Consider the following 27446-nt stretch of genomic DNA (forward strand, 5'->3'; position numbering starts at 1 on the left):
CCTAAACCTTTTTGCCCTGCCTCACCCATTCCTTCCTGTGAAAACCACAATAAAGGCTCTTGTTCCCATTTTTCCCCCTCCGCCTCCTGACCTGCCCTGGTGCTTCCCCATGTGGCCCTGTGTGGCCTGGCGTGGCCTGTTGCGGTGTGGCCTTAGGGGGAACGGGAGTGTGACAAACTTTCCTGTTCAATGGCAGTCATCTGCTGATCTGTTGGCCCTCCCTCCATACTGCGGGATAATAAAGCCTACGGTTTAAAACCCCCTGGTCCTGTGGAAAGGGCATGGGCTGAGATTCATGCGTATCAAGGGATGGGAGATGACCCATCCGTGAAATATCCTGCAACACCTGTAAGACTCTAATTGAGCTGAAATCCTTTTCTCTGTGGGTTATCTTTCCAGCAGGATAAACACTGCCATTTTCTTCAACTAATCATTCATTCATTTATTCATTCGGGGACTACTTATTGAACACCTACTGTGCCTGGGGCACTGGAGACACAAAACTGTGAACAAAACTGTCAGCACCGGTTCCTCACTGCTGCTGGTAATCGACACGCACCTGGCACAGGTGACCTGGCTAATAAACACGTAATTATAAACTGTGAAAAGCCATGAAGAGTGACACCCGGCTTCTGGTGGTGACAGACTCGAGCTGTGGACAGCCCTCCATGGGACACAAGGAGAAGAAGTCTCCCCGGGGCGTTATCGTGCTCATTCCCACCCCTCTGCATCAGGGACCTGCGGGTCCCAGGAACACTCCTGCACCAGTGCTGGGAGAAGTTCCCTGGCACAGGGGGTGTTCTTCAAAAGCTCCGTGGTGGCTGCTTTTTGCAAATCCGAGCTGAGAGTAGGAGCTCTCACCCCTGAACTCGGGTCCCTGAATTCCGTGGGATGAAGAAGATTCTGGAGGAGGAGGGCCCAGGCGATGTCAGGGTGACTCATTGATCGTGGTGTCCCTAGGATTGGGATCCATGGACATCCCACTAAGTTCCCAACTTGACTGCTACAGAGCAAACTGCAAACACACTCTGGACCTGGTGATTCAAGACCAACTTGAGTCACCACGACAGTTGGGACCGTTAACACCTCCCAGACCTGGATGGTCACGCTCCTGGAGCCCCGGGAGTGCAGGGGAGGTTGCACCCCCTTGAAGCCTGATGCCGAACTGGATCTGTAATGTGCATCCCCTCCTAACCCTCCCCACGGGTGCGCACGTCGGGGGAGACTGCGCTGGGGGTTGGGGGAGAGCCCACACACTCTGGGGGGTGTGATGGACACTGGCTCCCGTCCGAGGCAGGTTCCTGGGGATCCCCAGTTCCATTGAGGCCCTCGGGCCAGAGCAGCGTTTGCGGGAGTCGGGTTCTTGGTGGAGCTTTGGCCCCTGCCTGGGCCACAGGGGGTCTGGTGTGATGATTCCCCTGGTTCCTGAAAGTGTGGGTGGAATACAGCCTGGGCCATGGGAAGAATCCCCTCTTGGTTTCCAGTCACAGTCGGTTCCTGTGGTAGGAAGCCCCCCCAAAGTCCTCTTCCTCCTAAAACAGTAAACAAAGCAATCTTTCGACCCTAGAGGAACTGCAGACAGTCCTGCCAGCTGGGACCTGAAGGTCACAGGGCGGTGACTCCGCCCACATCCCCATCCAATTGTCCATTTTCCATGTGAGAGGCGGTGGTGAGCACATTGCAGCTGCTGATGCAGATGTGGCACCTTTTACGGGAATATGCACAGCTCCCAGTGCCTGGGATGCAGCTGACCCTTTTTGTTCCGTGCCTGTTGGTGAAGTCGCTCCCACCTGGAGGGAATCAGCGCATCTCACAGGTCTAGGCAAACGCTCCAGCTCTTTCTAAGCGGCCAGGGAGGCTGGCATCTCCCTCTCCAGAACCTCAGCAGCATCAATCATGCTGATTGGGTCTGGTGAGGAGAAAACAGCAAGTTCTCTCCAAGCCTTCGTGGGACACAGATGACCAGCGGCTCTGGGCATTGCACACCTGGAGGATTTCGGAAAGGGAGCTAGAGGCTTGTGCGACTATGAGAAGGGCTGGTGGCAAGCAAGTCAGGAATCACTTTTGATTCCCTAAGTCACTGGCGCTAAAGAGGGCAGCTCTCGAGAACCAGAAGCTGCTGCAAATCTCAGGAACCTCTTGGAAATTCTCAGTAACTGCCCGAATCTATGGCAGCAAAGCAAACGTTCCCAATCTCGTGTCCACCCGTACATCTACCTGTATCCAACTCCTGGGATAACGGGGCGCCAGTCTGTCCAAATCCACACACGTACCTCTTGTCGGGCAGATGCCACCTCTGTCCCAGCTTCTCAGGAGACCTTCCAAGGGGATGTTAGTGATGCTGGGTGGGTGACAGACAGTGCGGCACGTGGAACAGTGGAACAAGTAAAGGCAGCAATGCATCACCTCATGGGCCATTCCTGTCACGACGCCAAAACAGAAGACGTAGGAGCCAATCGAAGCACCCACATCTCACCCTGCAGCTGTCCTGGGTCTCACACCAAACCTTGGGTCTCAGGCAAGTGCACAGGGACCTTTGAGCTTCTTGCTCTCTTTTGTTAGCACATTTATTACGATGAATATTGTCACGTGGTACTGATGCCACCGCCATCCCCTTCTGCCTCCTAAATTGCCCAGAGGGGCGTGCTTGCTTTTGAACCACCCCTTGGTTGATATAAGGGTGTCTCTGAGGTTTTTTTCCTTTGGAAGGTGCACAAATGATACATTTTTGAACACTTCAAATCTACGTGTGCCCTACTTCCTTTACAACTGAGTAAAACCCAGACAGAGCTGAGTCATCACAACCCTCCCAATATCTGCCGGCCTCCGGAACAGTAGAGAAGCCTCAGCCCTACTCATTCCCCCTGGTAAGTATTCTGTTTAGGACTTTTTAATCTTTATGGTTCAAATTCTGAAATTCTTACAGGATGGACTTTGGCCCAATACTACATAGGCCTTTTGACCTGGGGGCTCAGAATTTTCCCAGCTCCGCTTGTGTGCCCTGATTCCCAAGGAAGCCTGTGTTTCATGGAGACCTCCTTCCCTCTGTCTCTTACAAGGCTTTTATTTACTCTATTTCTCATTCCTTTGTTATTTTTAGAGATTCGTCGTAATCCGTTCTCTTCCGTGGTGACATGTCTTCGCTTTCTGCTCTTTATTATCTTTAATGCAAATAAATGCTAATTCCGCTCCCGCCTTTTCACGTTCCTCCTCACTCCAGTGACTCCCCTCCTGCTCAGCCTGTGAACTTCTACTATCTGGTTTCAAAGAGGGCACATTTTTCTGGCATTCATATCGCGACACGACGCATACAATTTTGAGCTGTGGTTGTGTTTCTCTTCAGTTACTTATCCTTGAATGAGGAGCACTCCCTCCAGGCCAAGTGTTTTCTGGTTCATGAGCTGTGTCCTGTCTCCTCCTCGCTGCATTCTTAGCTGCTGGTGGAATCCTTCTTTTCCACGTTAATCTCAAAGGCAGCGTGATGTGCACCCCAGACAAATTGTGGGTATCTAGCAGGGCATCGCTGTGTGTGCACCTCTGGAATTGACCCCGTGGTCTGGGGTTAAGACTGCAGCCGAGCGTTTACATCGGCATCATAATCAGCCCTCTGCGGTGGTTCCTTGTCCCGAATGCAGGGATATGTGGTGACCCCATCTCTGGCTCGGGGTGAGGGTAGGGGAGCATGTAGCTCAAGATTAAGACAGTGAGCTACAGGGATTCCTCCAGGATGACCATGTGACCTGATCAGAGCCTCTAGACTTTATGAGAGGAAGATGCCCAGGCTGGAGCTGCTGCAGCCATTTTGTGACCTGAGGACACCTCCGTGGCTCTGTACCCCAGCAGTGGACTGTGGCTTGGAGAAACAGAGCCATGCCAAAGATCTCCATGTAACACTGTGATGCAAATCTTCAGTGGGGCCTCCGCACTGCTGACAATTTTAATAACTTCCTTATCCGATCCACTTTCTCACTCTCCCAATAAAATTTCACACCTTTGGGACTTCCCTGGTGGCACAATGGTTAAGAATCCGCCTGCCAATGCAGGGGACACGGGTTCGAGCCCTGGTCTGGGAAGATCCCACATGCCACGGAGCAACTAAGCCCGTGCGCCACAACTACTGAGTCTGCGCCCTAGAGCCCGCGAGCAACAACTACTGAGCCCACGTGCCACAACTATGGAAACCTGTGCACCTAGAGCCCATGCCACTCGCTGCAACTAGAGAAAGCCTGCATGCAGCAACGAAGACCCAATGCAACCAAAAATAATTGATTAATTAATTAATTAAAATTTTTTTCACACCTTCTCCTGTTTCCCTGGCCCCTTTCCCTCTTCTCCCTTTCAGGGATGACCTTACCTGTAACTCCCCTGAGAACACAGAGCAGCTGGAAGAGAAGCTCCCACCCCACGTGCTTCTAAGCCCTCTGGTTCCCCAGGGTCAGGGATCCCCGCTCCCACGCGACCTGGCCCCTCAGCTCATGCTTGGGCTCTGTCCCACTCACCCCTCGAGGACTTGCTGCTGGGCATTCCCTCCTCTCCCTCCTGCACCTTCTGTCTCTCCACGTCTATTAGCTCATTCTCGTCCACATGCCCCCTTAGCTGCTGCCCCAATTCTCTGCCCTTGAGTCGCCAGAAAATTCCAGAAAGCATTATTACGTGCACTGGCTGTCCAGTTCCTCACCTCCTGTGATTCCCTCGACTGGCCCCCAGGAGGGGTCTGTCCTCACGCCTGCCTGTACTCTGTCCTCACGACTTGCCCTCTTGGCAGCCCCAGCCCTGCTGACCCAGCCCTGCTCTGAAGCACCCTTCACGTCCCGACACGGGGTCCTCCCTCTGCCTGCAGAAGTGCCGTGGTCGGCGGAGGGCCTGGGCTGCCCAGGGATGTCCGCCTGAATCCCAACTCTAGATTGCTTTGCACCTCGCTGCCCTCGACTCTGGGGCACCTATCTGGTGGGCTTGCTGTCAGCACGGTTTATGGGCCGGTGCGTGGAAGTTGCCCACATCGGACTTGATACACGGCGGAGACTAAGTGGGAGCTGCCGTCACCACTGCGGTCACCTTGGCTTGTGGCTCTGCTGCCGGCACGGCCCCTCCCGCCCCTGCGCAGCCAGGTACTGCTGGGCCGTTGACAGGGCTGAGCACCGGGGCCGTAATCTGTGAGCCGCAAATGATGAGAACGGTGCTGCGTCCCAGCGTGGAGCCAGGGAGGGTTTTGGAACGAAGTGCCATCTGCCCAGCCCGGTACTGTCGGAGATTAACAACCTAATTATAGCATCATGCAAATGCCAGTGGGTTATGAGCACAGGCTATTAAAACACCTGGGCTGGTGCACTTAGTGCCTGCAACGGGCAAGTCTGAGCTCGATGGGCTGCCAAAGCCCCCGGGCCTCGCGGGCCCCCGTTGTGGAGATGAGGCAACAATGGGCCACGCGCAGCCGGGAGAGGCTGGGGGTGGCTGGGCCGGCCCCTGGGCATCGCTTCCCGGTGGAAACGGCAGCGCGTGGTGATCGTTCTAGCAGGCTGGGGCTTGCGAGGTGTTTTCACGTCTAATGGAATCGGGATGAGCAGGGGCTGGGCTGCAGTGGCCAGAGCCCCGCCCTGGCCTTACCCTCACCACATAAGCCCGGTGGGCGCATCTGGCGGCTCTCCTTGGAGCTGAGCTCGGGGGACGTGGGTTTCTCCTCCAGCTGGTCCTGCTGAGTGGACAGCAGCTGCCACACAGAGACTGCTCACCCCCCAGGGCCACCCCTGTCTCCTTAGGACCAAGGATGCTGCCACGGGCACAGCTGTGGCTGGACAGCCTGGGCTGGTCCTCATGAAGCGGGGGGACCACGCACCTCGGAGGCCCAGGGTCGGCTGGGGGTCCCAGAGGTGCTGGGAAGGCCTGGCTGAGGGTGGGCCTGGGGAGGGGACTTGGGGAGGATGGAAGAAGCCGGATGCCTTGTTGTCGGGAAGTGGGGCCATGCGGTGACTGGGCGGGTCCGTGACCTGGTCTGGAAGGAGGGGGCTTGGGGCCTGAGCCGTGATGGTGAAGGAGCCGCCCCCGCACACTCAGCCTGGACGGCACGAGGTCATCGAGGTCATCGCCAGCTGGTCTGTGTGCAGATGTGATCACGGCTGGCTCTCAGCTCTGTCGCAGAGGCCTGGTCTGCTGCCGGTGACCCTGTCTGTGTCGGACGGGGGAAGGCCCAGCCCGCGGTGTGTGCCCGGCGGGGCCAGAGGTCAGGGGCCACCGTGCTCTCTCTCATCTCAGTGGGGTCCTTCTCGAAAGGGTCCTGACCCTGACTTTACACGAATCCCCACCAGAATGGGTGTTGGCCTTGACACCAGCCTTGGCGCCTTCCGGGGGAAGCGTCACCGTGTGCCGGGGGTCTTCTGCAGGGGTCCCTGGGCCGTGCCACACAGGAAGCAGGTGACCACCTCCCCTTGGGGATCCGCCGTGGGCAGGGGGTGCTCCTCCGGCCCACAGAGTCGCCCGCTGGCCTTGCAGCTGCTCCCTGGCCGGAAGGAGGCCCCCAGGTCCTTGGAGGGGGACCCTCTTATTGATGATGCGAAACTGGTTGGGTTTCCGTTTTAGCGACAGAGCTGGAGGGACGAGCCCAGCGGATATTTGAGGAAGTATTTCTGCTCCTCTGATTCCAGTTTGTCAAGGGCATTGCATGTTTCCGTCTGTTCCTTCAAGATTCGTTGCTACCTGATGACTCTGGATGCCAAACTTGGGTGTCTTGGGTGAAAACCAGCTTGAGTCTGCCTGGGATCTGGGGTGTCTCTGGAGCTTCAGAGCAATGCCTCTTATTTGGGCTAAAAATAACTTCCCCCTCCAAGCGTCTCAGTCTCCTCTGTGAACAGGGCACACTCATACCTGCCCCGCTCACGGGAAGCTCAAGCGTGATCACAGCACCTGCACTTTGTAGCCAGCCATGTGGGCACGTTTGTGTCCTCGACGTCCTACCATGAAGCTGTCACTGACTGCAACATGGGGCGTCCTGAGAGCCAAGGCCCCTACGTGGCTCCCTGGCCCCAGTCTGGTCCATTGTTCAGGAAAATGTTCCAGATGGATCGACATGGGAACAGCAAACGTCTTATCACACCCACCAGCCTCTGCCAGGGAGAAGACCCCCGACAGAGCCGCCACGCACGGAAGTGGGAATCAAGATCATCCACCAGAGGGGGAAGGAATTCTCCCTGCCCCCCACTGCCCCGAGGCCTGGCAGCTATGACAGGAGAGGAAAAGGCCAGTTTCTGAAGCTCTCCAGACACACCGTGGGTGCCAGCTCCTGGGTTCTGTCTCTGTCTCTCCACGCACACCACACAGACACATACACACCACACACACGCCTAGGCACACGCACACCTAGACACACACACACCCCTAGACACACACACACACACGCCCCTAGATGCACACACACCACACACACACCTAGACACACATACACCACACACGCCTAGACACACACACACACCTAGACACACACACACCCCTAGACACACACCACACACACACTACACACACGCCTAGACACACACACACACCTAGACACACACACACACACACCACACCACACATCACACACAGACACCACACACACATAGACACACACCACACACACCCCATACACACACACAAACCACACATCTCACACACACACACCTAGACACACACACCACACACACACCCAAACACACACACCACACACACCACATCACACACACACACACACCACATGTCACACACACACGTACACGCTCCACCCTGGCCTCGGCACAGCACCCCCGCCCTGGATGGTCCCACGCACCCCCTCCTTCTCGTCCTGCTGGCCCCACTCAAACATGGCCGCTATGGAAGGACTGGTTGGGGTCACTGCCCCTGGCCCTCACCTCCCGTTGGACCCTGTGGTCATCGTCAGCTTCCCCGCCAGCCCGGGGCCTCCTTCAGGCCCAGGGACTTCGTCTCGTGCACTCACGGCCCCGGCCCAGGGCCTGGCACCGGTTTGCAGGGGCAGGAGATCTGGCAGGAAGTTTCTGAGGATGTTGATACTGAACTCCACACACTGTGATCCAGAGAAGGAGGGGGGCATCTGTATTTGTGTGAGTCTAAGTGTGTCCGTGTGAGTGTGCGTGTGCACGGGGTGGCGAGCTGCCCACGTCCGGCCTTCTCCTATCTGCTCCTGGCTCCTCTGCCTCCTCGAAGACAAGCGGACGGCATTTCAGGGACGAGGGGCTTCCGTCCGGCTGGGGTGCACCTGCCAGGCTCTCAACCCCTGGCCTCTGCGCCTCACCTGGCAAACGGGCTGTGCTCCAGGGCCCCTCAGCCGGCCATCAGGGGAGAAGGGAGGTGACACGGGTGTGAGGGTGTGGTGACATCACTGCTTTGGGGGTGGCACGTCCCGATCCCGTGATGGAGATGGTCACTGTCACGGCACCTGCCCCCCAAAGTGCGGGAATTCCTCCCGGCCCCTCCCAGTGTCCCTGACACCGAAATTCTAGGGCCCTGGGTGAATGTTTAGGGAAATGTTGACACAGCTTCATAATAAGGCAAACGCTGATCGTATTAATTTAATCTTTGTTAAAAGCATCACAAATGATTTATTGTTTTTTAAAAAGGAAAAATAAGAAAGAATCGATCGCATCTCTGTTATGTGCATATACGAAGTATGGGCTCAACCCGGTTGAATGAAACGTTAGCTGCCCAAGCCCAGCCCGTTATTCCCAGGTGCCTGCGTGTACCTGTACACCAAATACACAGAACCTCAAATGTAGAACCAGATAAATCCATAGACCTATGTGTTGATCGATATGATTATGGGGATGGGAAAGTATCAGGTTATAGGTGCTGACTTATTCCCAGGTTCTTGGGTCCACACACCCAAAATGCTCTTAATAGAAATAAAGACATAAAATACATGAAAAACACAAATAGTGAAAGCGAAAACCCTACCCCAACAGAGAGAATGAAGCTGAGGGTCAAGGAAGGGCAAAGGGGTCGTCACCCGCAGGCATTGCTGAGCTGGGGGCTGTGTCCTTGCTGACCTTGACCTTGGACCTGGACAGTGCTGACTCATGTCTGACCCTGGTTCTGACACTCACAGGACGGGCCGGGTGCGGGTGGACAGCAAGACACAGGGTTCCTAAGCCGTCTTTGGCGACCTCGGGCAGGCTGCGGGGAGGCAAAGTCCCGGAGAGCCCAGCCTCTCCCACACAGCCCCCCAGCTCCAGCCTGGGGTCCGCTGCCCCAGCCCTTCCCCGAGGAGGGTCTTGAGGACGGCTTGCAGGGCGAGCTCTGCGGGGCTGGGCCAGGAGCTCCAGGCGGTGGGCCGGCAGGGTGGGGAGAGGGACGCCTCCGTCACCTGCCCCGTGACCTGCAGTGACCCCTTCTGAGTTGGTTTCGGGTGGTCTGAGTCCCCATTTGTGACACAAGGAGCTGGACTCCAGGGGTCCCCCACTCCACAAGGATTCAGGGCCTCCCACGTGTTCTGGGCGTGAGGATGCACCCCTAGCCTCCCTCCCGCAGGCCACGTTTCTTTTCTGGGCAAGTGGGCTAATGCCCCCCAGGCTTCATTCCGGACTTTCCACGGCCAGGGAGTTCCTAGCCTGGGCTCTGGTGTCCCCACCTCTGAGGGGAAGGCCCCGGCCACCTGAGAGCCCAGCCTGGCGTGGGGGGAGGGGGAGGAGGGAGAGGATGGGGAGGGGATACTGATTTCCAGTTTCAAGGCAAAAGGTGAAAATCTGCCCCCATATATCCCTAGTGTCCCTGATTCTAGGCGTCTGTGAGTGAGTGGAATCACACTGCACGGGGAGCAGGGGGCTGGCTCCTGGGCACCTCTGCTGCCGTCTTGCTGTGTGACCTTGGGAAAGTCACTCCCTCTCTGGGCCTCAGTTTCTCCATCTTCAAAACGAGGAGCACACTACTTGGCGGCCCTTCGGGCTCTGCCATTCGAAACCCCTCCTGGTTCCCGGTTTCTACGTGCGTCCCTCAAGCTATGAGGAAGCACAGAACACTCTGGGCATCTAGAGGCCGTTCCCACCGCGGCCACTAAGATGGGATCCCGCAGGCGGGAACCCCGTGCGAGGGCGCCGCCTGCTGGCTTCCTTCGGAAGTGCAGGCGCTGGATCCCTAGGACCCTGTGGGGGGCTGGGGCGAGGGGGGGGCGGGGGGGAAGCCAGGGAGAGCCTTGGCCTTGTGGGCCCCAGGAGAGAAGGCTGCCAGAAGGGGCAGAGGAGCATCCCTGGGCATTCTGGAAAAGGGGTTCCCGAGAATGGGGCTACTGCCTGGCAATAAAAATAGGAAGTTGAACACCCCCCCTCCCCCCCCAAAATGCAAACAGCTACCTAGAGAGGTATTTACATTACCTGCAGTTTAAAAAGAGGAAGGACAGCGGGAGGTGTGGAAGGCGGTATTGGGAGGGCCTACCACTGGCTTTCTGGATTCTGGAGGGGGCGGTGGGCACCCCTGCAGAGGGACGGCCCTGTGGGTGGGAGCTGCTTTCCTGGAGGTTATGAGGAAGGAAGCAGGGCTCCGCTGTCCCTCTGCTGGGACGGGAGCCCGCGGCACAGGTGATGGGGCGGGTCTGCGGTGCTGAGAGCCCGGCCTCTCCCAGCCTCAGGGGGACCAGCCTCGGCCCCGAGAAGTCAGGCCCGGCTGCGGTGACCAGCCGTGGGCAGCCAGGGCGGCCGTGTGAGGTCCAGAGAAGTGCCCAGAGTCTGGGGGGGCGCAGGCAGTGCAGCAGGCGGCACGTGGCCTGGTGTCCGGGGGGGCGGGAGCTGGCGGGTCTCCTGGGCGGCCGTGGGCTGGGCGGGATTGAGCTGGACAGAGGCGCATCTGTCGCCTTGCGTGGACACAGCTGGAGGAGGAGGCTTTTCTGAGGTCTCTGAGGGGACGCCGGTCCCAGCCCCGTGCCGGTGGCACGTGTGGTCCTGTGCCCTCCACGGGGGATGAAGCGGCGGAGAGGAGAGAGCTCTGGGCGCGGCCTCCAGCGGCATCAGCCCACCAGGTAGCTGTGCATCTCTCGGGAGTTGACGCTCAGGACCACGCCGGAGTGATTCCCTGGAGGCACAGAGACGCCAGGCATGAGCACACGCCCGGCCGAGGGGCAGAGAGAGGATGGAGGGCCGTGCGGGACACGGTGTGGCCTCGACCGGCGTGTGGGGCATCCCGCGCTTCCTGCAGCCCTGCGGGTCGTGCCTGGACGCGGGCGCGGAGGGGTGGGCGTCTCTAGGTTTCCTGGGGGCGTGACTGTGGGTGGGCTCTCCTGGCGCCGGCACAAGCAGTGGACCCAGGGGGCCTCCGGGGGTGAGGCCATGCCCGCCACCGTGCACCACACCCACTGCCTTGCAGTGGCCGGCCCGGCGTCGGCGGCAGGGGGAGGTAGGAGGGGCTCTGTGCCCCCCGGGCAGGGGGCACTGCAGGGCGGCAAGGCAAGGCCCCGGGAGGCAGCAGGAGAGAGAAGGGCACAGTGACGGTCAGAAGGGCAGGGGTCTGCCGGGGTCCTGGGCGGGGCTGCGTTCTGAGCCTGGGGGCCGGAGGTGTGGCTGGTGGAAGGAGCCAGCACGGGCAGCCCAGAGCCCCCCAGCTCCCGGGCACGGGGGGAGGAAGCGGCCCAGAGCTTCCAGCGGGGCCGCCGGGGGGCATGGGGTGGTGAACCCCGTGTGCCGGGGGAGACCTCATCAAGGCGTGTCACCTCACGGCCTCGGTTTTGTCATCTGTAACTTGGGGACGATAATATGGCCTCCCCTAAAGGATGGTAGGGGGGGTCCAGAAGGGACTGCCCCTGAGGATTTGGGCAGGGCCTGGCGCACACTAAGCGCTCCATTGAAAGAATCCCTTATTATTACGCTATCACTGCTCTTCGGGGCTTGGCGGCAAAGAGCTGCGGAGGCAGGAGGGCCGCTCTCTCACCTCCCTGGGATGCCCACCCCTCTGCCCGAGCTTGGGAAGCCCGGGTTCACTGGGAGCCTCTGCCACCACCTTTCACGTGGGGTGTGACACCGCCTGATGAAGATGGGGGTGACCACCCGGGAGGCCGCGTGGGGCCCTGACGCTCTCCAGCCACCACGGCCCTGGGCTGAGGGGTCTTGGGGCGCATGGGGGAGCTGGCCCCGAGCCTGGGCTGCAGCGCGGGGGAAGGGTACCTAATCGGCTGCGCCTCTTATCGGCTAAGTGACTTGGGAGACTGAGTGGCTGTTGTGAACCTCAGCTGTCCCATCTGTCAAATGGACACACGGCTAGGGCCTGCCTCCCAGGCTGGCTGCGAGACCGTGTCGGGAAGCACTGGGCCTGGTGGGGAGCAAGTGCCCGGGAAATGGGAGCTGTTGTCACGGTCCCGGGAGGCTGCGGACCATGGCTCTGAGAGGAGCCCGGCTGGGCTGGTGGCCCTGGGAGACTGTGGGGCTGCGAGGTCGGGGAGCTGGAGGAGGGGGTGGTCAGCTCCCGACCACTCCAGGGAGAAAGGAGGGGCGCGGGCTTTGGGGTCCGGCTGGCCTGCATCTGGATCCCAGGTCAGCCACTGGTCTGCTGTGCTGCCTGGGTGAGCAACGTCACCTCTCTGAGCCTCACCTCCAATCATGTAAAAGGTGAGGACAGCGGTTCCACCCCCCACAGCTCCGGGGACACAGTGGATACGGCTGGGAGGGGATAAAGGGGCGGTGACAACACAACCCACCACGGTGACACGTTTCTGGTGTGTCCTCCTGGCTGCTTGTCTGGGGGCCTCACAGCAACCCAGGGGTGGGGCGGTCGCCGTGTAGGGGGTGCAGAGAGCGGCTGGTGAGGGTGGGGAGAGCCAGCGGGGGGCGGGGCAGGTGGCGAGGGAGGGGAGGGGGTTTTCGGGGCGGGCGTTACCTAGAGGCTGTGAGTGGAGCTCATCATCTATAAACTCCTCACCCCGGGCGGCGCCCTGCGCGTCCTGGCTGCGGCTCCCGGGGCTCGTCATTTCCTGCTCCTTCTCATTGTACATCTGGGCGTACACGGTCCTGCCGGGGCGTTTCCTGCGGGACGGAGGTGGGGACTCAGGGCTCTGCCCAGGATGCCTGTCCCCAGAAGCCCCCAACGGAGCCCTGGGCCATCCCTCTGTGTGGTGCTGACATCGCTCCTGGGTCTGCCTCCTGCCCTGCCTCTGCTCCACGCCACCTCCTCCAGGAAGCCCTCCCTCCCGTGAGCTCCCGCGGCCCTGGGTGTCCCTCTGCCCCCGCACACGGGGTGCTTGCTGTCCATCCGTCTCCCCTCAGGCATGTTGCAGGGAGAGGCTGTTTTCTTTTCTTTCAGGTCCCCGTCACCTTGCACCTCAGGGCTCTGGCTGGGTTGGCATGCGTTCCCACATGGCACATGATGTTGACCGGCTCTGAGAGGTGCTTGCTGAGCCCTGCCCGGGGTTCTGGGGCTGGCTGCACCGTCCTCAAGTTCCCATACCCTCCAGGGCAGAGGGAGAGGAGAGCAAGGGCACAGCCCCCTCTGCCTCAGCTGGGACTGGGCTCGGGGCCCCTGGACCAGGTTCCTTCATGTTCAACACCCCAGTTAGTTGGAGCAAAACCCCAAAAGAGCCCATGGTCCCAATTTACAGAAGAGGGAACTAGACTCAGCAGGAGAGTGGGCTTCCTCAGAGCCACTCACCGACACTGGCAGTTCTCTGGAAATATTGAGATGGCAGGATGCACATTCAGGGCCCAGGGCGGGTTGGGCCATGTGGCCGGACCCAGTGGACTGTAGCACTTGATGGCTGTGAGCCTCTGAGACTTAGGGGCTGTTTGTTACGCAGCCGGGCCCAGCACTCACTGACTGCTGCGTCAGCCAGGAGAGCCCAGCTCCCTGGCCTCCACAGAGCTTAAAGCCTCTGGACAAATGGGGCATTTCTCTCTGCTGCTGCAAGGTCCTCCCCTTCCTCCTCCCTCCCCCTCCTCTGGGGACAAGGTAATAGGTTCCTTCTGGGCCATTTACACTGTGTGTGATAAATCTGGAGCAATTTGTGGAAACTGCAATCTGGCCTTCAGGGGGTCTGAAGAAGGCAATTGAAAGAGACCAAAATTCTGCCCCTTTCACTTCCAACCTGCCAGGCCTGCCTTCTGCCCACCCCCAGGCAATCCTGCCGCCCTGCAATTCTCAAGTGCCCTGAGAGAAGCCCAAATGCGTGCGCCCAAACGGTGGTCCAAAGGGAAAGAGAAAGGGGTGGGGGCAGGTCCCGACTCCAGCCATTGCCTCCAACTCGGCTCTGACTTGGGAGGCGGCGTCTAAATCATTTTCTCGTTCAGCCTCTCAGGACTCACACCCCACGGCCTGCCTCAGCCAGGCCTGAGCCGGGTGGTTTTCACAAGGTCCCAATTAAGCACGGCGTTATGGCAACAAGGGAGACGGGCACAGGAGAAGGTCTGCAGGAGCTGGGGGCCTGCGTCTGCGACTGCCCACCACCCCTCCCCTCCCCATCTTCCCCTCCCTGCCCCCTGCTCCTCTTCCCCAACTTCTCCCCCTCTTCTTCTTCCCTTGTCCTAGCCTCCTCCTGCTTAGTCTCCTTTTACAGATGAGGAAACTGAGGCTCAGGGAGGGGAAGAGACTGGCCAGGACCACAGAGCTGGTCAGCAGCAGGGCAGGATAGTGGCCCGGTCTTCGAGGCTGATCCAGCCCTGCTGCCATCTGGGCTGCCCTGCAGGTTGGCGGGCTGTCACCCGGTGTGAACGGTGCTGGAGGACAGAGACCCAGAAGTGTCCAGGGCTCGGGGGAGGAAGGACCCTCAGCCTCAGAGGAGCAGGGAGGGGAGGGTCAGCTCTGTCTCTGGACTGTTCCCAAGGGCGACCCCAACCAGGGAGACCCCCAAGGCCACTGGAGCCAAACCAGCAAGACAGGGAGAAACAACGGGCTCAGATCTGGCAGCTGCGTTTTGCAGGAAATGAGTCTGGTGACACTTTCTGGTCGTTTTGCTCATTCCCAGGTCCAGAATCCGGGTAAGTTCAGATTCACCAGGCCCTCGAGGGTGCCCACGAGTAATCCCAGCACCGAGGGTTATTAAATCCATTTCACAGATGAGGACTAAGGTCAGAGGGGTAGAGAGGCACCACAACCCCTCCCGATGACCGAACCTCGGCTCAAGCCCCCGCCCACTCCCACCCTGGGTGTCAGCCGCCCCCCACTCCGGCCCTGGGTGTCCCGTGCAGCCGCTCCATCTGGAGGCTGGAGCCCCCTCCCAGTGGAGTGCCTGGCACACGGCAGCTCTGGATCATGCTTGCGGAGGGAAGGGGTGGATGAGTGCTGGCGGAAGCATGGGGGGGTGGGCACAGCCTGGGGTCAGAGCCCCACTCCTCACTCCTCAGCTGTGTGGCCCTGGGAAAATCACTTAACCTCTCTGAGCCTGGGTTTCCTCATCTGTAAAATGGGTGGGTGGAGCAGAGAGGAGGATGGGGGTGGAAGATGCTCCTTGGGTTGTGAGCGGTCGGCTGTCTCCCTCTGCGATCAAGGTGACTCAGAACCAGGCTGTGGGTCCAGACAAGGCCCCTCCCCACCCCACGACCCATCGCAGGCACAGCCGCAACACTCCAAGGCCCTGCTGGGAAGCTGCGCCCCCCCCCAGGCCCCGCCCTCACGCCCGGTTAGCCCAGGGAGGCCGGATGACCTTGCCTTTTGAACTTGTAGAGGATGAAGGCTCCCACCGCGAACAGCCCGATGAGGAGGACTGCCACCGCCCAGTAGCCTCCACCTCCTCCCAGGCTTGGAGAACCTGTGAGCAAAGCAGCCTGTGAGTGGTCAGTGTGGGCACCGGCCGGCCTCCTGGCGCCCAGGACCCCCACTGAGTAAATCCCGGCCCTGGTCCTTCCTCCTGGAAAGTGGACAGAACTCCTCCGTCCGGATTGATGCTGGTGTGGACACATGGCTGCACAGAGCAGAACGCAGCTCTTCAGCTCCTGCAAAGATTCTTGCCCCAAAGTGGGGAGGATAGTCCACGGTGGGGGTCGGGGACAGGGTCACCTGAGGCTCTAAATGACATAAATTAAAGCAAGAGCTCCGTGCTGTGTCCACGGAGAGCACCGTGAGGCCCTTGGTGTGGCTGGGTTTTAACCGGAGGCAACCACCCAGCCAGGAGGAGCGTGCGTGCGGGCGGCAGAGGGGGTCCCTCTGCCCCCAGTGTCCACAGTAATGGGTGTCGTCTGAGGGGCCTGGACACACGCCCACCCCACCCTACAGAGGTGAGCTCAGGCCAGGCCTCTCACCTGTGTCCACGTCCCTCATGGCCACCAGGACCCGGACCCCACCACGCAGGAGGAAGCTGATCTTCTGTGCGTTCAGCACCTGCTGGATGGCCATGAGCCTCTGAAAGCACAGAGCGGGGAGTGAAGGGGTCCTCGGGGACCCAGCAGAGGGAGCGGGAGAGCTGGGCAGATGTCCACCCTGACCCTCCAGAGCCATGGGGCTGGGGAAGGGCCACTCAGCCTCTCTGGGCCTCAGTCGCCTCCTCTGTAAAATGGGAATACTAGCCACCAGTGAACTCTCACCAAGAACCGACAATGGGACACAAGGTGACCTAACTGTGGCCCTGCCCTCAGAGAGCTCTAGTTTTAATCAGGACCATGGAGTGTGGTAAAGTTGGGGAAACCCAGGGATGCTCCAGGAGGCCCCCAACCCCAGAAGTAATCAGGGGAGGCTTCTTGGAGGTGGAAGACCAGGAAGAAGACAAGACAGGGACAGGAGAGGTGACCCAGGCAGGCGAGTGAGTCCACACCTGAGGCAGAGAAATCCCAGGAGGTGATGTTGCTGGATCATGGTGGGGGGAGGGGGCAGCTGGCCTCTGGGGCGCCCAGCTGGTGTGGCAGTTCAGGAGGGGGGAGTTTTCCTGGTGTTCAGAAGGGAACCACTCAGCCCACGTGGGTGTCAGGTGTCACCCTCTGCACAGGTGTGTGCAGATGTGTTGGGGGAGGGGTCCCCCTCAGGGATGGGGTCCCCGTGGCTCTGCTCCCTGGGCCTTGGGGGGATATACCCTGGGGACTCTGCTGGCTGCTTCCCTGAGCAGCATTTCAGCACCTGGGACTCCACGAGGCCCGTTCCCTGCTCACGGAACGAGGGTCCTGAGTCGGGAACTGTGTAAACGACAGGCCAAGAGCTCCAGACCTGAAGGGTCCGGGAAGACACCTGGTTCTGCCCCTTGACCTCATGGCCTGGAGGGGTCGCTGCACCTTTCCGTTCTCAGGTCAACGTGAGGATTCGTAGGAGCATCGGGCGTGGCGCCCTGAGCCCCGCGCTCCGCACGCAGCAAGGCAAGGCTGCTGTCCAGGGCCGTGGCGCGCAGCTAAGTTTTCTCGCTGACTTCGGGCGTGTGGCAGACTCTGAGCACTCAGGACAATGGGGGTGGGGTCCCCCCGTCTCTCACCTCCTTCCCTTCCAGCCCTCACTCGGAAGCGCCCCGAGTGGGTGCAGCCCCCGAGCCCCGTGCTGGCACCTGGGACCCCCGCAGCCTTCCCCTCCGCCCTCAGCTCCTCGTCTGAGAAGTGGGTCGATGCCTCTCAACCCGCCACTGACCCACCTCCAGAGACACCGCATCAGCGGGGGCTGGGGGCTTGGCCGGGAGCCCCCAGGTGCGGATGTGGACGCCCTTTGAGACGGGCTGTGGGTCAGGCTGACACAGGCACAGGTCCACCAGGAGGCCGCCCGGGAGTGGCTCAAGCACGGTTTGGCAGCCAGAGTGACAGTGGGGCTCCACGCCCGCGCTGTGCTTCCTGGTGGGGGCCTCACTGAGCCTCACTTCCCTCGTCTGTAAAATGGGACGCTACCACCCACCCACAGGGGTCCTGCTGGTCTTGTTGTATCCGTGCCTCCGTGCGGGTCACTCTTTCCAGACCGTCTGCATGAGCGTCTGTCTTCTTGATTAGCTCAGAGCTTGGCTGCGGTTCTGATTCATCTTTTTTTGAGATAACATTTACTTTCTTCAAGTGTACAATTCAATGGTTTTTAGTATATTCACAGTCATGCCCACCACCACTATCTAATTCCAGAACATCTTCTTCCTCCCAAAGGAAACCCCTAAAACCGTGAGCAGTCACTCCCCACTCCCCAGCCCCCAGCCCCCAGCAACCAGCACGCACTGTCTCTGTGGATTCGCCTATTCTGGACATTTCATATAAATGGAATCACACAATCTGTGGCTTTTTGTGACCATCTTCTTTCACTTTACATCACGTTTCCAATGTTCATCCAAGTTGCAGCCTGGATCAGAATCCCATCCCTTTTGATGGCTGAATAATATTCCTCTGTACGGATGGACCAACTTCTGCTCATCCACTCACCTGTGGGTGGACATTTGGGTTGTTTCCACTTTGGGGCTGTGAACATTCGGGCACACACGTGTGTGCGTGGACATACATTTTCAGTTCTCTTTGGTACACTCCCGGGGGTGGGGCTGCTGTATCATTCGGTAACTCTGTGTTTAACTGTTTGAAGAACCACCAGACTCTTTCCACGGTGGCTGCACCATTTTCCACTCCCCCAGCAGTGAATGAGGAGTCAGTTTCTCCACATCCTCGTCCACACTCATTACTGTCTGCTTGGTACGGAATTAAACCGCCCTAGAGGGCGTGAAGTTCTTCCCATTCATCTTTTTTCTTTTTTTGATGTGGACCTTTTTTTTTTTTTAATTTTATTTATTTATTTTTATTTATGGCTGTGTTGGGTCTTCGTTTCTGTGCAAGGGCTTTCTCTAGTTGTGGCAAGTGGGGGTCACTCTTCATCGCGGTGCGCGGGCCTCTCACTATCGCAGCCTCTCTTGTTGCGGAGCACAGGCTCCAGACGCGCAGGCTCAGTAATTGTGGCTCACGGGCCTAGTTGCTCCCGGCATGTGGGGTCTTCCCAGACCAGGGCTCGAACCTGTGTCCCCTGCATTGGCAGGCAGATTCTCAACCACTGCGCCACCAGGGAAGCCCTGATGTGGGCCATTTTTTAAGTCTTTATTGAATTTGTTACAATGTTGCTTCTGTTTTACGTTTTGGTTTCTTGGCCCTGAGGCATGTGGGATCTTAACTTCCTGACCAGAAATCAAACCCCCAACCCCTGCATTGGAAGGTGAAGTCTTAACCGCTGGACCACAAGGGAAGTCTCCCCCACCATTCATCTTTTGAGTCCCCATCCTAGTTGGAGGTTCTGAAACTGTCGCCCGGGATCCCCTGGCCGGTGCTCACCCCTCGCAGTGAGGCTGGGGTGGTGTGACCAGCTCTAGCCAATGAAATGGGAGTGAAAGTGCAGCGTCCCCCTGAGGGGGTGGTCCTGCCCAATGCCCTGATCCCCCCCACTCCCCCACCATTGTGACCTCGGTGTAGCCACTAGGGGGGAGGAGGGGCAGTGATTGGTGAGAGATAAGCCTTTACGTGATGAGGAGACGCTGAGGTCCCCGTGCTTGTCGGGAATCACCACCAAACCCTCGGCGGCGTGGGGAGGACCCGGCCCGGTGGCCACAGGAGATACCTTGTCACTTGTGAGGCTCCTCTTCCTCGTGGGCGTGGGAGGGGGCAGGAGCACGTGCAGGTCGGCCAAGGTGGGCAGCCCCGGCTTTACAACGGTCACCAGCAGCTCCTCGGGGATGCTGGTCTCCTGCAGGGACACACAGCCACTCTGATCCACCGGCCTTCTCTGTCCCCTGCCACACTCCAGGGCCCCAGGAATACCCTCTCTCCCTGAGTGGCCTGTCTGAGTCTTGGCTATTCCTGACCTCTGTATACCTGGAGTCATGGCCCCAGCAGCTTATGGCACTGCCTTCTACCTACTGCAGCCCAGCGCTCCTGGTCCCTCAGCCTTTGGCCACCGCCCCAGCCTCCACTCGGCCAGGCCTGCCCCCTTCAGCTCATTCCTCCCACCATGCCCAGGTGAGCAGGCCCCTCCATGGCTACTGTCCTCCCAAGTGTCAGGGCTCCTGACCATGCAACTCCCTCAACCCACAAAGCTCTCCTGAAAGTCCCACTCCACGCATGTTCATCTGGCAAACTCCTATTCATCCTTCAACACCCAGGACAATATTAGCCGAATTATTAATGGGCCAAAGGGAGGCATGGCCAGGGTGGGCCTCAGTCTGTGACAGCCTTGGATGACTCCAGAGGGCTGGGTTTTCTCCCACTGGGGGCCCAAGGGCCTCAAGTGCCCTATGCCCACCCTGACGCACTGCCTTTGCTTTCTGTGAGCTCCCTGAGGGCAGCCATCACACTGACTCATCTCTCTGTCTCCAGTATCCAGCCCAGAAGAGAAACGTAGTGAGTAAACGAAAATCCCTTTAAAGAGATTCTGTTGTAGGACAGCAACTGTGTCTTGTGGAAACAGCTGGTGGTCACTAGATGTGCATGGAAGACGCGGTCCTGTCCCTCCTCTGCAAGGTGACAGTCTGGCTGCATGTCCCCCAGGGCCAGGTAAGAGGACCCTACATGGCTTCCAAGCGCCACTGTCAGCCGATGTGAAGGACACAGCATCAGGACTGCAGGGCAGCCCGCCTGCCCTCTGCTGGGGGCTCCACAGCCCCCGCTTCTCTGGGGCACCCACAACCCAGAGGTGGGCAGGTGGTTTTGCCAGTGGTGGGCTGGGGGCACCTTGGAGAGGAGCCGGGACACCACGAGGCCAATGTCCTCCCTCCACTCGGGGGTGTTGGGGTTGCGAGCGTCCAGGTCCTTGGAAAACTGCAGAGGCATGACCTGAAATTGATCTGGAAAGAGGCAGAGATGGGAGAGTGCGTCAGTCCTGGGCGCCCGGCCCCGCTTCCTCTGCGGACGGTGGCCACACCCCCTGGATGGTCCAGGGCTGGCCCTGGGGGTGGATCCTGCGGCCCACTTTCAGAAAACAAGATTCTTCCCAGTCTGTGTGCCAGCAGCTGTCCCGGGCAGGGCCCATTCCACAGGCTGCCATTTAATAATAATAATAACAACAACAAAGATGACAATGACGAGGACAGCAGTGCTGCCCTGGAGGGAGGGCCAAGCCTGCTGTGTCATTTGCCCCATCAACTCACAAGGACATACACACCCTACGACGTTGACTTCTCGTCCCCCAGGGATCCATGGACTTTGACTGGGCTGGTTCCCCCACCAGAGTAAGAGTCCCTGGAGAGCAGAGTCCCCACCTTCTCTGTCTCTCACATTTCCCAGGGTCCGCAACTCAGAAACCTATTCTAGAGCCACAAGCAGCAGGTGGTAAAAAAGACCCGGCACCAGGAGTCTCAGAGTGAACTGCAGTCTCTCCGTTTACCCTCCGAGCCTTGGTTTCTTGATTTGTAAAATGGGAGGAGGTTTTGCAGGGATGAGAAGCTCAAGGGACAAGTGCCTTGTAAACTGTGACCATGCAGTGCAGGTGGAGATGACTGTTTCAAGGCTCTGGGTTCAGGGCCTGGTGCCCTCATGCTCGTGAATGAAGGAATGGCTGAGGGCAGTCCCCTAAATATTTAACTGATGGCTGCTGTCCACAGGAGAGGCTGTTCTTAAAGCAAAATGAGGGTTTATCAGTGTGGTGATGAGGGCAACATGGTGCCGGGGTGGGGGGGTCTCTTCCATTCTTAGGACTAATTTTCTATTGTAAATGTCTCCCGGGGGGCTCAGAGCCCCCAGTGAGCACTGATAAATGGGACACGGATTCAGAGCAGGACTCTCAACAAAACTGATATAATCACGTGACAATCCTCAGATGACGGGGATGCTGAGGACAGGCACCCGGTGGGCAGGCAGACCCGGTGCCCAATCCCAGCTCTGTTGCTTCTGGGTGACCTTGTCAAGCCCCTCAGCCGCGTCCTCATTTGTGCATGTGGAGCCTGTGAATGCCATGGACGTAGGAGTTGTCGGTATTTATTTTACAGATGGGGAAATGGAGGCCAGCAAGGCCGGGGGCGTCAGAGCTGCGTTTGCTGGCCCCTCTGCCCCGCTGGGCCCTCCCTGGGATGACCAGGACATCGGTGGCATATACACCGCCTGCCCCCCACCCTGAGCTCCTGAGAAGGAGAAGCTGTGCTGCCTGTCCCGGGGGGCGGGGGGGGGGCATAACTCACCCAGCACGCGGACCACCTTGGAGTCCTGCAGCATGGAGGTCCCGCAGGCAGCCTGCACCGTCACGCGCACGTCCCCTGTGTCCCCAAACCGCGTTGTCACAGAGTTCTCCAGGGACAGCAGGGGCTGCGGGCACGAGCGGGGGTCAGGGCTGGGCCGGAGAGCTGGCCCTGGTGTGCGGCCAGGGCTGCACTGAGAGTGCTCACTGAGAGCCCCCGGGGGGTATGGAGAGGGCCCCCCAGAGGCGCCCGGTCCTGAGCTCCCCAGCACGGACACCGTCTCCCAGTGCCCCTTCCCTCCAGAGTCTCCGAGCCCCCCTCCGTGGATGGTGTCGAAGGCGCATGGTGGCTGCCAGGCAGGACCTCCACCCTGATCCCTTTCACCTTCTCGCCCCCTCCACGCTCAGCTGGGCTATGGCACCTTCATCCTTGGACCCCAGCGGCCGGCTCAGCACCCACCCTGTGGGGTGGGCACACTCATCCGATTGGGCCTCACTATTACCTCGGACCTTGTAGACGGGGAGGCAGAGGCTTGGGGAGGTGCAGCGACCGGCCCCAAGAGCTCGGCTGCAAGGGGCTGAGTTGCCATTCGAACCCAGAGCCCGAGCCCCTTCCTCGACCCTCCCCATGCCACGGAAACACAGTCTGGAGCCAAGGGCCCCTCCCAGTCTGGGCCCTCAGCTGCTGTTTGGGGCTTTCTGCTTGGCGGTGAAGGGCTGCCGTTTGCTGAATAAATGAAGGATCCCCCTTTGGGTCTTGAGGCACCCCCAGCCTAAGGATGGGCAGCTTCACCTGCAAAGGCCCTCAGGGTCTCCTACCAGGCATCTGCCCTTGGCTCCCCACTGCCCACAGGATACAACCCACAGCCCTGGGTGAGGCTTCTGAGGTTGGGTCCAGCCCCAGGGGCCCCCTCCTCCATGAAGGCTTCCCTGACTACTCCCATGCTATAACTAGAAATGGCCTGATCTCTTCTGGAACTCTCAGATGCATCACCTATCTCCTTCCTGTGACACCTGTCACACACTAACTTAGGTCACCTACTATGTTCCCACATCTTTCCCTAGAATCGGGTCTGACCCGATTCATCCCCCGTCCACCACACTCAGACATGGCCGGACCCCGAACAGATGCTCAGGGTGAAGGAAGAGTCGGTGTGTGCTTTCCTCACCTCCACGGTGTCACACACTGTGTCCTGCCCAGTATGGAGGGTGGGGCCTGCCCCACTCTCCACCCCAGATGGGAGCCTGTGGGAAGGAGGGGCTGCCAGGGCCCGGGGCCAGCGTACCTGCAGGCTGTGGCCAATCCACCAGTAGAAGACGGTGAGGTTGGGGTTCAGGGGCAGCAGTACAGCTGTGAGGGTCACCTCCTGGTTGATGCCAATGACAGGAACCACTTCAAGGTAGAGGGCCTGCAGGGGGGCTGCAGGGGCCAGAAAAATGTTAGGGGTCAGAGGGCATCAGGGCGCTGGCCATGTCACAAGCTGCTATCAGTCACTGTCACAATCAACCTCATCACCACCATCACCAACATCACCACCACCATCACCACCATCACCACCACCATCACCACCATCACCACCATCACCACCACCATCACCACCATCACTATCACCACCATCATCACCATCATTACCATCACCTCTATCATCATCACCATCACCACCACCATCACCATCACCACCGTCATCACCATCATTACCATCACCTCTATCATCATCAACCACCACCATCACCACCAACCCCACTGCTGCACAGACCACCATGGGTGTGGACTCGAGCCCAGCCTGCCTGCCTCCCTGCCCTTGGTCTCCCTGTGCTTCCCCAAGAACCAGGTCTCTGTCACAAGGAGAGACACTTGGCCTCAAAGGGACGATGGACTTACAGTTGACCTGGACAAACAGCACTGCTTCGTCGTGTCCCGCCATGTTCTCCGCCCTGACAGACACGCGGTAGACGCCAGGGCTCTCATAGCGGTGCCGGATGGGCTCCCCGGTCAACGTGAGGTTCATGTACATGGCCTTGAAGCCGTCCCCCAGGTCCACCTGGTACTTGGTGGTCAGGACATCACCCTGCAGGAAACACCACAGGGCCACTTAGGAGTGGGCTGCAAAGCTGGGGGCCAGCGATGGGGCATTCACTCATTCATTCGATCGTTCATTCCCTCACTCCTTTCCTCAAAGTGAGTGGCCTGGGGACCCCAGGGAACCAGATCTGTTCTGCCCTTGGGGCTCCCAGCCTGGAGGGCTGGGCTGAGAGCTGTAGGACGTGGGTGGAAGCAGGGGCCAGGGCCAGGTTTGCATTAGAAAGATCACCCAGCTGCAGAGAGGGAAAGGGGTCAGGGCCCACGGGTGAAGGCAGGGAGGCAGTGCAGGGGTGGGGATAGGGGCCAGGGAGGCCCACCGAGGCCTCAGCCAGGAGCCGGGAGGGCGGGAAGGGGCCTAGCACATGCTGGACGGTTTCAGTAACATGTCTAGGAAGATGTGTGTGTGTAGGAAGACCTTTAGTCTCCCAGGAAATTAAGAAAACATTATTTTTCCCTCTGTGATGCTGCGATTCCTGCATTTTTCTTTTATCTCATTCTATGTTGTGCCAGGAGTGATGGTTGTATGCACGGGCTCTGTGCAGGAAGGGGCTCCCACCCACCGCTGCCTCTTCCAGGCGTTTCCCCACCCACACAAGCTGTCCATTCATCCGTATACTCCCCGCCACGAGCCTTATCCTTCCAATAACCGTATTTTCCTCAGAGTCGTGGGGAGGAAATTGAGTGAAGGGAACAATAACTTTTTCAACTTTCTGGCAAGAAGTTCTCATATTCAGTCTCATGTTCTCCCTCCCTCCCCCCACCCCTCATCGTCCCTTCCTGCCACCCCTCCCCCTGCTGCAGGAACACCCAGGAAACCATTTCCTAGTGATCAAGAACAAGCAGGGTCATCACTAACTGTTTAGCAATCCTCTTATTTTACACCTGCCAAACCTGAAAACTTCATAGAATACTTTTAAGTAAATTATGTTCATCTAACTTTCTTCACAAATATGGTGTAACAGGGGTGGTGTCCATCCCTGCCCCCGCTCCAATTCAGTCCACTTGAAACCTCAGAATGTACCTTATTTGGAAATAGGGTGTTTGCAGATGTAATTAGTTAAGATGAGGTCACACTGGATTAGAACAGGACCTAAATCCAATGACTGGGGTCTTTATAAGGAAAAGGAAGGGGATTTGAGACACAGGAGAAGCCATGTTAAGACAGAGGCTGGAGGGAATGCGGCCACAGCCCAGGGATGCCTGGAGCCCCCAGAAGCTGCAGAGACAAGGAAAGATCCTCCAGAGGGAGCCCAGCCCTACTGACACTTTGATTTTGGACTTCTAGCCTCCAAAACTGTGAGAGGAGAAATGTGTGTTGTTTCAAGCCACCCAGTTTGTGGCCACTGTTGTGATGGCCTCAGGGACCTTATACAGGTACTTTCTATTATCCCCATTTTATAGGTTGGAAGACTGAGGCTCTGTGAGCCCAGAACCCGCAGGCTGACCCATGGGCCGGTGCTCTCTCCGTTTAAAGGCAGTCTCATGGGAGCCGGGTGTCTCAAGTCCGATTTGTTCCGAGAGGGAGGGGTTTCCTGTATTGCATCCTGGGAGAGGAAGGTGCTTCTGGCTGAGTCGGGACCTGCGGCTTTGATGGGCAGGTGCTGCCCCCTCCTGGGGACCCTGAGTCCTGCCTGCAAGCAACTAAGACAGGTGCAAGTTTAACTATTGAAACATTTCCTTGTTTAAAACACCTCGTCATAATCGGGAAAGTAATACAGTGTCAATGTAGGACAAGGAGAGAATACAAAAGGCAAAGCGAAGGAGCTAGAAAGGAAAAACGGTAACGTCACTGCAACACCCGCCACCCACACCGTGGTGTTTCCAGGCAGATCTGTGTGTGTGTGTTTATTACTGCGTGCTTCAAAAACACTCAGATGTTTCATGATGAGCCAACTGCCAATTCACATGTAACTGTAACGGATAATACAGAGAGCCCCATGCCCCTGGTACCCAGTTCCCCATGTGCTAACATCCTGCAGAACATCAATATCACAAATAGGGAATCCACACTGATTCAGTCACCACTGGGGTCCCTCCTGCTGCCCTTTCACAGTCATACCCGCCCCTTCCATCGTATCCCTGACTCCATGGGATTAGAACCTGCTCTCCATTTCTATAATTTTGTCATTTTGAGAATGTTCTATAAATGAAATCAGAAAGTATGGAGTCATTGGGATTAGCTTTTGCATTCAGTATAGTTCTCCGGAGATTCACCCAGCTTGTGGTGTGTAGTCTGTTCCTTTTTATTTCGGAGTACCACCCACGGGATGGACGTGCCACCATGTGTTATCCACTTGTCCATCCAGGACATCTGGCTGTCTGCAGATTCTGGCTGTTATGAATAAAGCTGCTGTGAACCTTGATGTAAAGGTTTCCCTGTGAATGTAAGTCTTTATTTCTCAGGAGTGTAATTGCTGATTCCTATGGTAGTTGCATGTTTAGCTTTTAAAGAAACGACCAACTTTTCCAGAATGGCTATACATTTTACGTTCCCATCAGCCATGTAGGAGGGATCCAGTTTCTCTGCATCCTCGCCTGCATTTGGTGGTGTCACTATTTTTTAGTTTAGCCATTCCCGTAGGTGTGCAGTGACACCTCTTTGAGGGTTTGATTTGCATTTCCCTGATGGCTAATGATGCTGAACATGGTTTCATGTGCTTATCTGCCATCTGTACATCCTCTTCAGTGAAATGTCTCTCCATGTCTTTTGCCCATTTTCTGACTGGATTGCTTGTCATCTTACTGTTGAGTTCTGAGTGTTCATGTATTCTGGGTACTAGTCCTTGTTGGATGTGGTTTGTAAATATTTTCTTCTGTGGCTGCCTTTTCATCTTCTTAGGGTCTGTCGCAGAGCAAAATGTCGCATTTTGACGAAGTCCAATTTATCAGATTTCCTTCATGGATGGGGCTTGTGGTGTCAAGTCTGAGAACTCTCTGCCTAGCCCTAGGTTCCGGCTATTTTCCTCTATCTTTTTTCTAAAAGGTTTATAGTTTTCCATTTTCCATTTAAGTCTGTGGTCCACTCTGAGGTGATTCTGCATCAGGTGTGAGGTTCATTTTGACCGGCTCTTCATGTGCTGAAGCCCATCCTCCCTCCACTGAGATGCTTTTGCTCCTGGGCCAAAATCAGCCAGGCCTGCTTGTGTGGGTCTGTTTCTGGGTTCTCCATCAGATTTATTTTCAGTGCTTAAATATTTACAGAACTTGGATCCCCCTAAATCCAGCGCTGTTTCCACACCTGGGTTGGGTGTGTGCGTCTGTGGTTGTGTTACGAATGTGAATGCATGAACACGTATGTGTGTGTGTGAGTGTCCGTGTGTGTGAGAACGAGCGTGCACCAGTGTGTGTATCCACCTCAACCCTGCACCCACTCCTTCCCAAGGCTCCGACA

The 27446-nt window shown here is 58.0% G+C and overlaps 1 protein-coding gene across 1 annotated transcript in view; it reads right to left on the reverse strand.

Moving 5' to 3' along the window:
* Window positions 1-8579: 8579 nt before the first annotated feature.
* The window catches only part of SORCS2 (sortilin related VPS10 domain containing receptor 2), a 499376-nt gene continuing 480509 nt past the window's right edge, over window positions 8580-27446 (reverse strand). The window contains exons 19-27 of the mRNA XM_061191944.1: window positions 23855-24041; window positions 23259-23392; window positions 21977-22100; window positions 20535-20647; window positions 19426-19551; window positions 16188-16287; window positions 15598-15697; window positions 12838-12983; window positions 8580-11043 (exon numbers count right to left, since the gene is read on the reverse strand). Of these exons, the coding sequence (XP_061047927.1) occupies window positions 10979-11043; window positions 12838-12983; window positions 15598-15697; window positions 16188-16287; window positions 19426-19551; window positions 20535-20647; window positions 21977-22100; window positions 23259-23392; window positions 23855-24041 (1095 nt within the window). The 3' untranslated portion in view covers window positions 8580-10978. The remainder of the gene's footprint in view (window positions 11044-12837; window positions 12984-15597; window positions 15698-16187; window positions 16288-19425; window positions 19552-20534; window positions 20648-21976; window positions 22101-23258; window positions 23393-23854; window positions 24042-27446) is intronic.

This window comes from Eubalaena glacialis, chromosome 5, assembly GCF_028564815.1.
Source record: "Eubalaena glacialis isolate mEubGla1 chromosome 5, mEubGla1.1.hap2.+ XY, whole genome shotgun sequence".
Classification (NCBI taxonomy): Eukaryota; Metazoa; Chordata; class Mammalia; order Artiodactyla; family Balaenidae; genus Eubalaena; species Eubalaena glacialis.